The 17,169-nt window shown below is 49.8% G+C and overlaps 2 protein-coding genes across 2 annotated transcripts in view; both read right to left on the bottom strand.

The window, feature by feature from the left end:
* Positions 1-2: 2 nt before the first annotated feature.
* On the bottom strand, positions 3-5,812 carry Tmem240 (transmembrane protein 240). The gene is made up of 4 exons (XM_036177461.1): positions 5,465-5,812; positions 5,087-5,193; positions 806-1,014; positions 3-732 (listed from the first exon to the last, which is right to left on the bottom strand). Exons 1-4 carry the CDS (start codon positions 5,519-5,521, stop codon positions 584-586), a joined length of 522 nt encoding a protein of 173 aa, XP_036033354.1. The 5' UTR covers positions 5,522-5,812; the 3' UTR covers positions 3-583.
* A 1,018-nt stretch (positions 5,813-6,830) lies between these two features.
* The window catches only part of Ssu72 (SSU72 homolog, RNA polymerase II CTD phosphatase), a 33,034-nt gene continuing 22,695 nt past the window's right edge, over positions 6,831-17,169 (bottom strand). The window contains exons 3-5 of the mRNA XM_036179289.1: positions 8,986-9,125; positions 8,369-8,487; positions 6,831-7,139 (exon numbers count right to left, since the gene is read on the bottom strand). Of these exons, the coding sequence (XP_036035182.1) occupies positions 7,038-7,139; positions 8,369-8,487; positions 8,986-9,125 (361 nt within the window). The 3' untranslated portion in view covers positions 6,831-7,037. The remainder of the gene's footprint in view (positions 7,140-8,368; positions 8,488-8,985; positions 9,126-17,169) is intronic.

Genomic DNA, 17,169 nt, shown 5'->3' with positions numbered 1-17,169 from the left:
GCTGGAGCTTTCTGGAGAATTTACTGGCCAGGCAGGGTGGGCTTCACAGTGAGGGCTGGGACACCTGGGGCCACCACATCTTTATTGCTGCTGGGGGCCCGCCCTTCCAGTCCCACCCTCCAGTCCTCCAGTCGCACACGCCCCATGCACATGCTCCCGTGTGCAGATGGGCGCAGGCCCTGACAACATCCCTCCCCTCCAGACGGACGGATGGACAACAGGTGCACAGGAAACAGTGGCTTTCAATGAGATGTGGCCTTAGGATAGCGTGATCCAGGCCATGTCTGTCCCTATTGTGAACCCACCACCCTTGGCCCCAGCACCTCTAAAAGCCTGCCTTTGTGTCCTCACTGTGGAAACCAGGTTGCTGTCCCTGAAGCCCAGTGGCCATCCCGACCCCAGCCCCCACCCGACCCCCTTTATAAAAAGAAGAGACAGCACCTTCCACTGGATTTGCCTGCTGGCCACAGCCCAGCTGGCCACAGCCCAGCATACCCTGGGCCTGAGGCCGCAGTCCCGTCTTGCCAGCTGAGCGTCCACGAGGTCCCTTTACATGTGCACGCCAGCCCCGAGTCCTGTGCACTCACAGGTGCCGTGGGCTGGGGTGGCCGTTGTGGTAGAGCTTCTGCTTCACGTGCACCATGTTCCCTGTAGGCTCCTCGAAGGGCCTGTGTGGCCGCCGGCCCAGCTCCCGCAGGCTGCACAGCTTGGGCAGCCAGGTCCACGAGCCATCTGCAGGGGGACAGGGCAGTCAGGTGGCCAGGCTGGGCCAGAAGTGGTGCCCGCAGCAGCGCGTGGCACTCACCATAGCGCCGACCAGCCCTCCAGGCACGCACAGCACAGTGCAGGACACCGTCCATCCACACCAGGAACCAGCTGATGCAGAAGCCCAGAAGCAGCCCCAGCATTAGGTCGATCTCCTGCTTGGTCACATTGTCTGTCACAAAGTAGTTCTCAGATGCGTCCACCACCGACTGGTCCCCATCGTATGGGATCACGTAGTGGATATGGTGCCTGGGGGCGGCAGGGTGGGCTGGCACCTCTCCTGCCAACCCTGGCCCAGCCTTCCCCAGGTCCGTGCTGGGCTGTTTAGGGGACCCAAAGTGGATGGCTTGACTCCTATGGGCCACCCTGGGAAGTTCTCTGAAGCAATCCCTGTGTGTGCTGGGTTGGGAGGGGAAACAAGCACCCCCAGGCACAGATAAGGTCACCTGGCGGAACTGCTGGGACAGGTGGAGACTGTAGCCCTGGAGATAAGGAGTCAGGTTCAAGGAGAGTAGGAATGGCTGGGATAAACGCTCCACCCAATACGCCATCCTTCCAAAAGTCCTGTAGCAGGGTTCACATTCACCTACTGGCCCTGAGGGTCTGCCAAGCACACCCAAATGACCCAGGCCCACCAGACATGCCTCTTGGCCTTTACATACTGCTCTCAGGAGGCCACCCACAGGAATTTGTTCTTTTTCTTCCACAATCCCTGCCTCGGGCCTAAGGCTTTCGATATCTACCTCCTACCCATTTTGCTGGAGGTTTGGGGAGTCTCTCCTCTCACTCATGTCCACCACAGACCCATATGTCTATCATCCACTTACTGTTCTTATAATGGGCCGTTTTCAGCTGTTCAGGTCCACACTGGACAGGTTTCAGAGCCTTCTGAGTATAGGCACCCACTGTGGCCCTGGTCTCTTTGTGCCTCAGCCACACTGTGCCTGTTTGTCTTCCTGTCCTAGGCTTCTTAGAATTGTCCATTGCTTTCATGCTCTAAGATCATCTCAGCTTACCCTGGAGTTCCAGTATGGTTCCCACTGGCTGCTCACCCCCCTTTCAGAGATGTCTCAACACCACTTCCAGGAAGTCCTTCTATCCTGTCCTTCTAGGTAGAGTTGGCCAACTGATGGTCCACAAAGCCAGCAGTCTGGATGTCGGGATACCAAGAGCTCCATTGGGACCACACTCTTAGCACCTTTCATCTTGCTGACAGTATAAGGGCTGCCTGGGCTTTTGCTATGAGGCTGCCTTTCCTGGCCCACCCACTTCCAGAGCCACTAGTGGGTGGGCCTTCTTTCCACTGCCCACCATGTCTGCAAGGAGCTCCAGCTGCCTTTGAGTCTCCACGTGGGATCTAAAGACACCTCAAATGCTTGCTGAAAATAGCTTCTCGATTCCTAGCCCTGCACTGCTTCCTCCTCAGTGAGAGGCTGGAACCTGTGTCTGCCTATAGTAGACCCTCAGCCTTTCCCCAGATACAAACTCTTCCTCCCTTGTGCCCATTTGCTGATGTCCCTGGCCCCAGTAGGGGCCACATGGATGCTTCCTCATAGTGGGGTTGGTATCTTTAAACCCAAACCCAGGTGAGCAGGGAGAGGAAGGGGCAGCAGTGACACTCCTCAAATCCTCTTCTGATCTTCCTAGGAACCCCAAGGGCTAACTCTGTGGTCTATAGTTTGGCCAATCCAGCAGGCCAAGCTTAGGCTGCCTACCCTTAGTTGGTTCCTGGAGCTACCATGGCTGAGACACCTAGCAGCTATCACTCATCTGCTCATGTGCAGCCACTGTCCATGATGATGATGGATGGATGCTACCAATCCTGGCACAGAAGTATGGCTGCTCCAGGCCATGGAGAAGTAGTGCTTCCAGACCACCAGGGATTGTCACAGGCTCTGGTGGGATTGGGTCAGCCTGGGCCCCCACATCTTTCCTCTAGACTGTCCCTAACATATACTTCCAGGAAAGGATACACAAAGAACCTATCAAGGAAGCAAGAAGGACCCTAGGTAGCCTATAAGTAGGCCAAGGTAAGGCGCCAGCCAACCTGAGGCCTCAGGAATCCAGGGGTTAGAGGTTATGACCTGTGCCCTTACAGTTAACTTGGGTATCTACAATTCTTCCCCTGGCCTGACTCCTAACCCCACGCCAAGCCCCTGAAGGTAGGGGCTTAGGTCTTCTGAAAGAAAGCAGGATGTGCTGTGTACAAATGAATGCCTGATATGTACATACATGTGTTCTACCTTCATGACACATGCTGCCTTGTGTCCATTTGAGGTCAATGTGTATCTGGTATACACATTGTCCGCATGCACAGGACAGTTGTGTATACTATGGACATGGGTCCCACAAGCCCCACACCCATGCATTGTGCACACTTTGGGTATGAGCATGGTGCGTCACACATAGATGCACATTCACTCAGCTTTTAAACAGCCACCCCCTCTGTGTCATGTGCATGGGTCTTTGTGTACACACAAATGTTGCCTGCTGATGTGCTTTGTTCAGAACATTAGTTTACATTCATGTTCTGTCTATAATTCTGAAAATAGCCATGTATAAGGCAGACACATGTGTACAATTATTCTGCAAAGTATGTACACATAGGCAAACTTGACACCACATGTGTACATGGTATGTGCACAGATATCCCATTTGCAAACTAATCTGCAGTCACTGCACCCACACTGAGATGTTCTGACATTTTCCCTGAGCACACTGAACTGTATATTGTTTTATATACATGTACTTTGAATACATATATATGTAATCAATATACAAAAGTGCTTTGTACAACGAATTTACATACCCTGTATGTAGAGTTGTGTACAAAGCACATACATGTAGAGAGACACACGCAGAAACACTGTCTACAGGAGGATGTGGCTCTCCACATTTTTGTGCACACAAGCCTTTCTTCAGGCTCCACTCTACAGGTGTCTGTTTACATGAGTCCACAAGTACTCTGGATGCTACATGAGATGCACATATATAACCTGTATAAATGGACTCTAAGAATACACCCTCTGTGCTCAGGTAAACCATTCAGTGTGCTGTCATGGACAGTGCTGAACCAACCACATTATAACAGCCCCCATATGTAGTGTCCATTCCCAGTGCTCATGGGCCCAATGACTGGGCCTAGGATGTGGATTCTGTCTTGGGAAGGCTTCAGAACACACCTACAGACATGGTCTGAGAACAGCAGAGCTGATCTCATGTATTTTCTGAGCCCTCTGATGTACCAGAGGCACAGATGGTATGCACCAAGATGGAGCACAGGGCTCTCTGGGAATGTGTGGCCACAAAGCAAATTTCCCTACTATGTCCAACGCATATGCGGGCATGTGCATCCCCTTTCTACTTGCTGTAATGCCCATGATTTGCAACACACTTGACTGTACCCATAGCCATATATGCACTTAGGAGACATGCAGCTGTCTGGACCTACTGTGTGTTTGCAGACCTCTGGAGCAGAAGCAGAGGGTGGGGCTGGGAACCGAGGGTCTGTGATTCTAGCTCAATTCTAGTTGTGAAACCTTGAGCAAATCTACCCTCTAAAATCTCCACTTCCTCCTAGACTGTCCAGTAGGGACAACGGTTATCGCATGAGGGCATCTCTGGAATGAGTGCATGCGGATGTGTGAGTGCGCTGTGTACGCACATGTATATGCACAGACAGTACACACATGCGCGGCTCATGAGAAGATGTTTATTTCATACATGGACATACAAACATGCAAGGCCAGAAGACTTCATCACTACACATGCACAGAAGGGGAGGTCCCTGAAGGGTGTGGTGGGTCTCATTGTGACCTTGAACAAACCTCAGCCTACTTCAGCTCCTCCTCTGCACAATGATCAGTTGTGGCGGGTGTTCCTCAAGGTAGGCCCTTTCTATCTTGACCTCCTGCACTTGCCTGCCATGGACACAGGAGACCCAGGAGGGACTTGGGCCATAGGCAAGACTACTGTCCCAGGCTTAACCAGCTTCCTTGCTTCCACTGTGGGCACTACTCAGGGCTGGTGCTCTCAAGCCTCCAGGCCTTGAACCAGGAGGCTCCGTGGCAGCCGTTTCTCTAAGGGAACTGGAGGAAGGGGTTCCTAACATTAGACTCAGTCATGCTTCCTTTCCCAGGGAGGCAGCTGGCTGATCTGGGGTTCCCGCTGGCAACCCCTCCCCCAGGACCTGGCGGGCAGAAGCGGGCCCCATCATTCAGCTAGGCTCTGCGGCCCAGCCTGCTCTGGGCGCACCGGCAAAGTAGGGCCCGCTGCACAAGTGTGATCGCGTGTGTAGTGCCTAGAGCCGGGGCGCACTCACCGGCCACAGTTGCAGTGGCAGACGCGGTCCTCGCCCCGCAGGTGCGGGAGGATGTAGTTATGGAATCGGTCCAGCAGCGCGTTCATGTCCATCAAGCACGCGATGGCCTGGAAGAGCCCATGACCGGTCAGGGCGAGGAGTGGGCCGGGCCGAAGGGGGTGCCGAGTGGGAGCGTTGGGCTGCCGGTGTGGGTGGGTGGGTGGGGAAGCGCAGGGCAGCCGGGGCGAGGGCCGCGCAAGGTAGCAGCGAGGGTAGCGCAGGGCAAGCTGCGGAGGGCAGCGCAGGCCGCACGGGCCGGTAAACAAGGAAGCGAGGTGGGGTGGACGCGCGCGCGGGCGGCAGAAGCAGGGGGCGCGCGCGGGAAGCCCCTCCGCTCACCATCACGATCGACGCCCCCAGAATCATGAAGATCATGGTGTTCGCACTCATGGACATCGGGCGGGGCCGGGCCGGGCCGGAGCGCCTCCCCCCGGCCCCGGTGCCCCTCCCGGCCCCGGCCCGATGCTGAGCCCGCGCCGCCTCCGCAGAGGTCAGCGCTCGTGCGCCAGGCCGCCGTGGGCCCCGGGGGCAGGCGCGGTCACAGGCAGCAGAGATGTAGGGGCTGCTGTGGGGTCGCTCGCCCGCCGCCCGCTGCTGGCCGCGCTCCGCTCCGCCCTCCGGTGCTCCCTGTGCCCGGCTCCCTGCGGTCGGCTCGGCGGCCCCCTCCCTCCTCCCCTTTCCCTCCTCCAGGCTTCTCCCTCCCTCCTTTTCTTCCTCACTATCTCCTCCCTCCTCCTCCTGCCTCCGCCTTTGGGGAGGGACTTCGCCGCCCCGCGCCAGCATCCAGGATCGAGGTTCTCCACTCCTATCCCTGGGACGCAGACCGAGACCCCTCCCCTTCGGGTCTCGGCTCCACATTCTGGCCCATCTCGTCAGTTTTGGCTCTGGTCTCCTTGCCCAGTGCCACGCTGGAATTTTTCTAGCCTGGATCGGGTGGTCGTTTCTGCTCTACTTCTCCAAGTAAGGCCCCTCCTCCTGAGTCCCCTGGTTCCAGAGAGGGGCAGCAAGGTCAGCACCCAGCCTTCTCCAGCAAGAAAATGCCATCGATGGGGGGGGGGGGGGGGCCTGCAAGGTCAGAGGAGCCAGGAACTATGACTACATGACCAGAGGTAGGAAGGCAAGAGATAGAGTGAGCCAAACAAGGATGTCACTGAGCACCCTGGCGGTGGTGGGAATGGCTAGCAGGCTTCTGGGAAGGGAGGGGTGCTGGACAGTAGCCTGAACCTAGCAGCTCAGTGTCTATGGTCTTGTGGCCGCCTCTGATACTGGGAACCGAGTGGGGTTCCAGGCCCTTGCTTGCCCTGTCCACAGGGCTGATAGTGTAAGAACCAACCCTGCCCTGTGTGAGAGGGCTGACCTTGGCCCCAAGTCTAGACCCCACTGTGCACTGTGTCCAAAGGTTCCGACTGGAACCATCACGTGTTAGATCACATAGGCCCTGGGCTGTAGGATTCTGGCCCTGTCTCTCAGAGGGTGGTCTCAGGTATGTCACAGGGCTGGACTTAAGGGCCCTGGGTAGCCTCTCCCCCTGCAGGGGTTCAGGCCAGAAATTCAGGCCAAATCAAAGGTCTTCAGCAGCACCTATTTTGTGGTGATTCCAAGTCCCTCATGCCCCCATAAGGCAACCTATTGTTTTATTTAGGTTTTTGTACAATCCAGCAAGGAAGAGAAAAGGGGCAGGCAGGCCAACAACAGACACTTTCTATAGGCTGTACAATAAACCGTCTTTATTTCTTTTGGTTAAAAACAATGGATTTCAATCTGGCATTTCTGTGTACTTCTCATTCCATATGTACAGTACATTGGTGATGTACACCTAGCATTAGAAACAAATATCAGAAGGGAAAACACATTGAAAAAGTGGCTCCAAAGGTGACTGTGCAGGACAGGTCATGCACTGACCATGGGTGGCTCAGTAGAAGCAGACAGTGTGCAGAAAGGCCCGGCCACTCTTCTCCTCAAACTCCTGCAGCAGCTCATCGATCTCATTCTCCATGTCCTCAGTGTGCTGGATCTGGGAAAAGCAAAGCCTTGAGTGACACCCAGGCATTATGACATGCCTTCCATACCCCTGCACTGTGCTGCATCTTCCTGCAGTGGGGCCAGCTTCAGGATCGTTTCCTCAGGGTTGTCCCAATGGCCCCTTCCTGGCAGTCCCTGCTATGGATGATGGTGGGCTCCAGACCTACACAATGAGCACATAGCACCCCATATTGAGAGTGACAGAGCTAGGAAGAACTGGACCTCAAGGCTGGAACTCAGGCTCTACTCTTAGGCATCACAGGTACACGAAAGCCTCACCAACCAGTGCCACCCGAACCTTGTAATGAGTGAAGCAAGGCACACAAAGATACAGGCATTTTCCTAGAATTGTCCAGCACAGAGGCTGACATGCTTTGTAGTGGGGCAGCCTGTGCACTGCAGCATGTTAACAGCACATCTAGCTTAGATCCCTCAGACACCAATAGCTTCTACTGGTTGTGAAAACCTGTAAGGTGGCCAGACATTGCCAGCAGTCTTTGAACATTTTAAGTGAGGGGGCTGGCTGCTGACCACACAGCCCTTTCTCCAGATCATCAGCGAAACCACAAGCTCGGCAATAACACTGAAAGTAGAAAGTGTGCTAAATTGAGCAGGAATATGGATCCCCACATCAGCCTCTACCTGGTAAGCCAAGAGAACATCAATTTTGTCACAGCCAGCCAACCTAAACAAAAGGGCAAAAGGCAGGACAAGGCACATGGCTCTTCCCACAAAGTCCCTCCATAGCATCTTAACAGTGTGACACCTCCACACAGAAGGTACACAAGCCCTTAGGAAGCTGCAAGATTGACCAGGGGCCTGTAGAGAAGGATAAATATCTAGATTAAAAAATATCAGGCAAAGGGACACAAAAGTATCTCTGGGAGTCCCCAGACCTGTCTTTGACAATACCAAGTGAGCTCTTCTAGCTGTCCACCAGGGGAAAAAGTGAAATATCATTCAGTTCTTCCAGAAGAGAGGCCTATGATCTGGGAGATGTCACACATCACTTCTACCATGAATAGAAGCAATGGGGTAGGTTTTCAAGCCAAAGCCATTGGATAACTTTCTAGAGTGTGCACTTCTTGGTCTTTATTTAAAATTTAGTATTTAACCAGGATGTAAAAATAAGTTGCTAGTGATGAGAAGCTCTCCTCTTGCCCCAAGAGGAAGTCAATCGCAGCTACTTCCTCTGGTAAGGACCCAGGTGCTCAGACTCACACACTGGCAGAGCTCGCAGATAAGGAATGCCCCCAGGGTGGCCTCTTCATGGTTGTCCTGAATGTCCACATTGACCACATGCACTGGCTGGCAGGTCTCCTGTTCTCTGGAATTCAGATCTGATTGGAAAAAGAGGCACAAGTATTACTAGACACTGGGTAACAGAGTGCAAGTCCAGCTCTCACCACACCTGCCCCTGAACTCTGTGGACTATAACTCGAGGACTGAGCATCCAAGTCCAAGGAACTAACATGAGGAACAGCCCCACAACACAGGCTAAGTGAAGAAACCTTGGTAAACAGTACACTCAACTCAAGGCTACACTATGCCAGCCAGTGCTGTCACCAACAGCGCTTTCTATAAAATGCTGGCCATTTCTATAAAATGAAAAGCAAACACTGAAGGCCACAAGGCTTATAGAGACATACAGGTAGTTTGGCTGGACATCAGTCCTTGGCTTACACCTCACAGGCCATCCTCCAGACGTCCATACAGGTTAAAGGATGAGAGGGGGTATCCTGATGCCTAACCTGCCTACCCTTATCCCTGAGACCATAATCTTCCAGCCTACTGTTGGTGGCACAGCCTGAATGGCAGACCAGGCTCTGTGCACTCACCTTCTACAACCTGGTCATAGACTCGCTCTTCACAAGTGAGGATCAGGTCAAACAGGTCCTTGCAGTTCTGGAACCTTTCTGGCCGGGGCTTGATCCTTTTATTTCTGTCCAACATATGTAAAATTCCATTCTGTGTATAGCTGAACACCAGAGTCAAGGAGCTTTGGATAAATAATTGTTCACTAACCTAGTCCTGCCTGTAAACAAATGGTCTCCCTGCCTATCAGAGTTCCAAGTTGGTCCTTGTCAACAGGGGCATCATAGTTCTAGGCCTTAGCATAGGCTTGGTCACCACTGCCCCACAATAGGAAGGTGCTGATTTCTTGGGAGTGTCATGATTTTTATTATACCCAAACCTGCCAAGTGGCTCCAGATAGCCTTGGCCATTCTGACTGGACAGAAAGCAGAAGCACAGCACTGGCCTCCCCCTCTCAGGACAGTGGCCTTTTCCTCTATCATCTGACCACAGCTCTGACTATCTGTGCCTGTCTGTTTTACTGTCTCATCTAAGCACAGGGTAAAGCATTTGTTTCCTCTCAAACTGGAGTCTTACTGCAAAGACAATGCTGCCAGGAAACCAAGCTAAGCTACAGCAGGAAGAAAATCTGGAAAAATCCACTGAATCTCCTCCCACCCCCCACCCCCCAAGAAACAGGGTTTCTCTGTGTAGTCCTGGCACTTGCTCTTAGACCTTGCACTCAGAGATCCACCAATCAGAGATCCTCCTGAGTACTAGGAGTAAAGGCATGCACCACCATACTCGGATTCCACCAAAACTCTCAAACCTCAGCAATAGAAAGGACTGGGGACACACTGATGGTTTAGAAGGGATAAGCTCTGGTTCAACTAAACGCAGGGAGACTGCCAGCTGAACCCAAAGGGATAATCCAGAGGATACCTCCATGTTCAGGCCCATCAACCCAACCCTGACAAAAGATAGGAGAACCACTGCCTTTGGGGCTTTCAAGACTGTGCCACCCTATCCTATTCCTGGAGCACCCATAGTCAGAGGTTTCCTCTGAGCTGCTCTGGACACTTAGAAAACAAGCACCTGTTTTAGGGAAACAGAAAGGCTATTCAGATTCAGTTCTCTGCTATCACGTGGGGCCTAGGGGCCGACCTCAGGCTTGAGCACAAGTGCTCCTACCTGCTGAGACATTTTACCAACGTGTCAACTTATTTAAATAAGTTCATGGTGCTTTAAAAATGCTGCCTACATTCTGGACAGTAACACATTTAAGTGGCCAATCTACTTGAAGACACCTGGCCAAGAGCTGCTAGGCAGTTCCATTCCCTACATCATTAGCTGCTGCTTGGGCTAGGTCCTGAAGCATGGTACCCTTCCTGTTTCCCTGCTGGCTGCAAGAAGAGCTGCATCCAGGCTTACAGAGTCCTTCAAAGGCCCTGGGGGAAAGAATGTACCCAGTGGCTGGTACAACTTCTGGGACAGAGGACGAGGAGGAGTAGACATTTTGGGCAGGAATTAGTTAGGATCCAGGTACTTAAATTTAGCACTGACCCCAAGGAAGAGCTGGAGAAAGCCACATGGAGAGTGCTAGGGGTAGTGGGAAACACCACTTTGCATTCTCCACTACCAGAGCCAGGCCCAAAAGTACTCCAAGAACTGTAGTCACAGGATGGCCCTGCCTGGAAAGGTCTTGTTATTATCTCCAACACTTACATGCATGTCTTGCTTGGAAAGACACTTTTAAGTGAAGACCTAGCTGTTTAATGAAGGCTGGGAAACATTAATTATGCCAGAACCTCACCTGAACTTGACAATTGAGGTTGTGGGGGGAGGGGGAAGGGGCATTGAAACAGGGTTTTTCTGTGTAGCTCTGGCTGTCCTGGAACTTGTTCTGTAGACCAGGCTGGCCTCAAATTCTGCCTCCTGATTGCTGGGATTAAAGGTGTGTACCACTGCCACCACCATACAGCAATTTTGACACTTCCAACAAACTCCAAAAACCAGCCAAAAACTAGCTCAGAGGCTAGGCTAGGACATATGGGTGGACACAGTAGACAGGCCCACTCTTCCAGAATGCTCTATCCTTGTTGCTCTGTTCTTGACAACCTCATTGAACAGCCAGTTAGCTGGAAAACATCCAAGAGCCCCAAGCTTAAGCAAGGCTTAGGCTGATGCTCACTTGGCCAAGCCCAGGGCTGCCAGCAAAGCTTCAGAGGAACCAGGGGTAAAAGTGTCAAGTTGATTATGCCCTCTGGTTCTAATTAGCCAGTGCCTCGAGTGAGATTCCTGAAAACCGAGGGCTGTGCTATGGCCAAGTGTGGATGGATTTAATCTACTTGCAGTGAGCCAACAGTGGCCAAGTGCTGGCTTCCTCTTGAGTGCAGAGCCACTGCCACCAGACCCAGGAGTCCCACACCTGTCCCTGCTAGCTTTCTGGGGACAGGGTTCACACTAAGAGCCCCAGGACCTGGGATGTTGTCTCACAACTGAAGTACAATTCAGTATCATTTAAAAAAACTTCTAGATTTACCATCAGACAAAATAATTCAAGCTGTTCTCCTTATAGAATATTCAATTTCTTAATACCCAGTGATATAACTGGCTGGATACAGGAGAGGAGGAACATTGGAGCTGGGATTCCTGGCGGACACCTGTAATCCTAGCACTCAAGAGATAAAGGGAGGAGGACTAGGAGGTCAACTCAAGCTACACAAGTCTGAGGGAAACCTAGGTCACATGAGACCTTGTCTCAAAGAAGAAGAGGCTGGAGAGATGGCACGGCAGTTAAGGGTGCTTCCTGACCTTCCGGACTCAAGTTCAGTTCCTACACAGACAGTTTACAGCCCTCCACTAACACCAGCTTCAGGGAGCTGATGCCTCCCTCACTTTTTTTTTTTTTTTTTTTTTTTTCCAGGCAGGGTTTCTCTGTGCAGCCTTGGCTGTCTTAGAACTCGCTCTGTGGACCAGGCAGGCCTCAAACTCAGAGATCTGCCTGTCCCGAGTGCTGGGATCCAAGGTGTGTGCCACCAACGCCTGGCCCAATGCCCTTTTCCTGGTCTTTCCAGGCATCCACATCCATAAAAAAAGAAAGTCTTAACTATAAGCTAGGCATGGTGGATTATGCTTGTTATCCTAGTACTTAGCAGAACTGACAGTAAGTCAAAGGCAGTCTGGGCTACACAGTGAGTTCTAAACCAGGTAGGTATAGAGTGAGACCCAGTCTCGAAAACCAAAATGAAAGCTGGGCATGGTGGCACAGGCCTTTAATCCCAGCACCTGAGAGGCAGAGGCAGGCGGATCTTTGTGAGTTCGAGGCCAGCCTGGGCTACAGAAAAAGAAAATGAGAGTCTTAAGAGGCACTTTAGTCCCACATGCACAGAACCTGCTGACATGCTGTCATCTCCTGGCCACCTCTGGGCCATGAAGCTGAGGGCTGACACCTTAGGGGCCTGCTTCCAGGATCACACAGCATATTCCTCTGAGTAGTTGCTCTTGGGAGTGGATGCACATTCATCCACTTGTAATTTAAGATTTTACAGGTGTAGTACTAATCATGTCTTTACTAGTTAAGCAGTTTCCCAAAGAGAAGCTATTTCCACAACTGACTTCATGGACACTAACTATGGGCTCTTCAAATAACAGTAGCATCTGATACCTTTCCTGTCAAGTAGGAACAGAACCAGGCATCCTTAGCCGCTCACAAAGGAATGGCTGTCTTTGTCCTCCCCGGAGCACAGGGCTTTTGACAGAACACCCTATGAAGAAAGGCCAGAGCACCATGTGGTGGTGGTTCGTACCTTTAATCTCAGCACTCAGGAGGCAGAGGCAGGCGGATCTCTGAGAGTTCAAGACCAGCCTGGTTTATAAATAGAGTTCCAGGACAGCCAAGACTGTTAGAGGTTAAGAGCACTGACTGCTTTTCTAGAGGTCCTGAGTTCAATTCCCAGCAACCATATGGTGGCTCACAACCTTTCACAATGAGATATGATGCCCTCTTCTGGCCTGCAGGCGTACATGCAGGCAGAACACACTGTATACATAATAAATAAATAAATTAAAAAAAAAAAAAAAAAAAGGAAAGACTAGACCAATGAGACTCACAGGCAGGCTCTCAGCATCAAATTCAACACAGGACAAGGCTTGAGTTCTTATCTGTGCCCAGCCACCCACGGCAGAATGAGCAGCCTTCTGGAGAAAGGGCAAGTGTGCCTAGGGCAGGAACTGCACAACAGCCAGTTATTTACTGGTCTTAGGGCTCACTGGTGCACTCAGCTCTGCTACCATCTACTCGGCTGACTCCATGAAATGCTTGTATCTGTTGTTAGGAGATATATACCATCAGCACCCCAAAGTCATGGGCCTCTCAACTGCCTCTCAAGAAGCTGCCTTTAGACTTCCTGAGTCAGGCCCATGCTCCTGCTATGGATAAATCTGCAATAGACCACCAAACACAGGTTTCACCCATCCTTCTGGCTGGAATTAAAGGCTCATTCCACCACCACCTGGAATTATTTTACTCCTAACCTCAAGTTAAATGTGGTTTAAAAATAAGGTACAAAGCACAATTTTGTTTTGTTTTGTTTTTGAGATGAGGTTTCTCTGCAGTAGACCAGACCAGGCTGGCCTCGACCTCAGAGACTTCCTACCTCCTGCCTCCTGGGTGCTAGGAGTACAAAGGCCCTGCTAAAGCACAATTCTGAAGAGAAAACTAAAGTCTCAATTCGGAGAGAGTCCCAAAGGTGTCACTCAGAAATGGCTATTAACTATCACTGAACACACTAAAAATTGTGTGTGTGTGTGTGTGTGTGTGTGTGTGTGTGTGTGTGTGTGCCTACTTGCACACACTGGTGCACATGTCACATTATACATGTAAAGGTCAGAGGACAACTTGTATGAGTCAGTTCTTTCCTTCAGGATACAGATTGGGGGCATTGAACACAGTTGTCAGGCTTGGCAGCAACTGTCTTTCCTGTTACACTATCTGGCTGCCTCACTAAGTTTTAACAAACCTAGCCCAGTGGTTCTCAATCTTCTTAAGGTTGTAACCCTTTAATACAGGTTCCTCATGTTGTGGTGATCCTCAACATGGAATTATGTCATTGCTACTTCCAAACTGTAATTTTAGGGGGGCTGGAGAGATGGCTCAAAGGTTAAGAACACTGGCTGCTCCTCCAGAGGTCCTGAGTTCAATTCCCAGCAACCACATGGTGACTCACAACTATCTATAATGAGATCTGGTGTCCTTTTCTGGTGTGCAGGCACACATGCAGGCAAAACACTGTATATATAATAAATGAATATAAAAAAAACTGTAATTTTGCTGTTATGCACACAATTTCAGGCTAGTTAAATGCCCAGATCTCCCTCCAACAAAGACTAAAGCACCCAATGGACCCCAGATTCATGTGTGCTCACTGCAAGGCTGATACCAAGTTCAATGTCCCACACATAGCATTCTATAAACAATGCCTCTCAGAGAACAGTGGGTACAGGGACTAATGGCTGAAGGAAATATGAACAGCATTACTGTTAGATAAAAGGGTTAGTAAGAAAAGGAAAACACTTAGATAAATACAACTTTTAGGAAGGATGTTCATTCCAAGCACATGGTCCTCAGTCTTAGAAGCTGTCAGGTATCCTAGGACATGGTCTGGGAGTTGAAGGTCTCACAGGCACCAAAGATGGCAGAACACAGACCAAATCAGAGGCGTTGTTAACAACTTATCACAAAATTCCAAGTGATGGCAAAGCCAGCACATTGAACAGAAAGCAGAAATGCTTGAAAGTATTCTATACACTATTACATCAAAACACTTCTCACAAATGCAGTCTTCCAAAGCCTACCTCCTGAACTAAACTCCTAAGATAATCAATGCCTGTTGAACTGTTTATTGCAAGGTCTCCAAACCACAACTAGGCCATTAAATGGAAAAGAGGTACCAAGTCTAGAGGCCTGAGATGTTCAGAGTGCTTGCCTATATTGGGCACTGAAGACCTGTGATGACCACGAGAGCAGAGACAAATGCAATTAGAGAAGCAATGTTGGACTGAGATTTATTTCAGTGGACAAGGCTGAATTCAGGCACTGCAAGGGACAGAGTATGGGGCAACCTGTATCCCCAGTAAGCCTGCCCATAAAGTACCTATTGGGGCCCCTTAGAACCCACAGGACCACCAAAAACACAGCTTCTTTTCTTTCTTTTTAATTTACTTTATTTTTGTGTGACAACATTTTTCTTTCTTTAGGTAATGGTAAGCCTAGAGTATAATAAAAAGTCAGGACAGGGTATCAAAGTCAGTCCAGGGTATGGCTACCCGTATCTAGATTGCTGAGTCTCTCTGCCATCCTGTGTATACCACCATTCCTCAGTACTGTACCAGGAGAGACTGTTCATTTTTAGGGGTCAAGTGTTCAGCTCCAACTTGCATTTCCAGAATGGGATACTGGCTGCTCAACTCACAACTAAGCCCTTCCTGAGAAGGGTGCTTTTCTAGGCTTTCAAGATATGCCCTAAGAAACTCAGGCAAGTTTCTTATTTCAAAGGCTGACCTCAGGAAAGTGATGAACTCAATGGCTAGCAGGAACATCTCACTGCTAGTACAGTGAGAGTTGTATCCAAAGGAGAAAACCCAGGTACTATTACATCCAGACATTTGAATGGCCACGGCAACTACCTTGGCCAATCAGCTTTGATAAACCTCTGATGAGTAAGGCAAATATCCTTCGGGCCACATGTCAGACCTATTCTAGAACATACATGAGATGTAATTAACATTTTAGCAAAATTGGATGAGTTATTTCATTGAAAACTGGTGCCTGGCTTAGGAACACATTTGTGACAATACACACCATTTTTAAAACCTCTTTCCCTAGATAGATAGATAGATAGATAGATAGATAGATAGATAGATATAGAGGCTGGCCTGGTCTACAAGAGCGAGTTCCAAGATAGGTTCCAAAGCTACAGAGAAACCCAGTCTCAAACAAACAAAACAAAAATCTTTTTAAGAAGTATATCTATTGGGAGCTAGAGAGATGGCTCAGTGGTTAAGAATACTGTCTGCTCTTCCAGAGGTCCCAAGTTCAATCCCAGCAGCCCCATGGTGGCTCAAAACCATTAATGGGATCTGATGCCCTCTACTGGCATTCAGATGTACATGCAGTCAGAGCATTCATATAATAAATAAATCTTTAAAATATTAAATGAAAATAAAAAATAAAGCTACCAACCACATGAAAATAAACAGCAATCAAGTGAAAATCACTGTTAGGCATTGCTTTGACATGTGATGACAGAGCATGATTAAACCAGAACCACTGTGTTTGCAGAGCAGGGTACACTCCCAGGAGGCAGAAATTCCCATTTTAAACTCAACAAAAACAAGAGAAACATGAGCTTCACCTGAAACTTGAGATTAGTAAAACCTCATCAATAAACAAATTTCCAGGGCTACAGATAAAGGAAGGACCCTCTCACAAATGCTCTATCTATCAATGGTCTTCAACATGGGGATTGAATCATAGTCACTTTTACATCATGAGAAAGTGCCTGAAAAAGCAACTTGGCAAAGAAACGTGGCTCAGTTTGAGATGTCAGTCAACCCTGGAGAGCAGGGTATAACAGGATAAGATGTCAAATTATAAAGCAGGGAAGGGGCATGCAGGAAGAGACTAGTATAAGATATAATCCCAACAGGCTGGAGAAATGGCTCAGCAGTTAACAGAACTTTTTAGAGGACCTGAACTTAACTCGTAGCACCCATGTGATGGCTCACAACAGCCCATCAACTCCAGGTCCAGGAAATCTCATGCCCTCTTCTAACCTCCTCAGGCACCAGGCATATATGTGGTGCATGGACATACAATCCAGCAAACATTCATGGACATCAAATAAAAAATATTAACATCACAGAAAAAAAGGATAACCCCAGGACATGCTCCCTGTAACCTAACTCCTGATAGCTCCACCACCTCTCAATTTTGCCAGTATAACTATGAAACCAAAGGATCAATCATAGCCCTTACAATCTGTCTTAACACTTTTGGCTGTTGAGATGGCTCAGTGGCTTAGCACCCCAAGTTCACCCCTGGAACCCACACAGAAGTGAAGAGAGAATCGTTTAAACAAAGTTGTCCTCTACTGCATATGTGTACCCTTGCTTATACATCAAACACAATAATAAAATTAGAAATTAAAAAGAAACACTCTCACAGA

Source organism: Onychomys torridus, chromosome 2 (assembly GCF_903995425.1).
Source record: "Onychomys torridus chromosome 2, mOncTor1.1, whole genome shotgun sequence".
Taxonomy (NCBI): domain Eukaryota; kingdom Metazoa; phylum Chordata; class Mammalia; order Rodentia; family Cricetidae; genus Onychomys; species Onychomys torridus.
The sequence above is the reverse complement of the archived record's forward strand: the minus strand, read 5'-3'. Positions and strand labels throughout refer to the sequence as shown.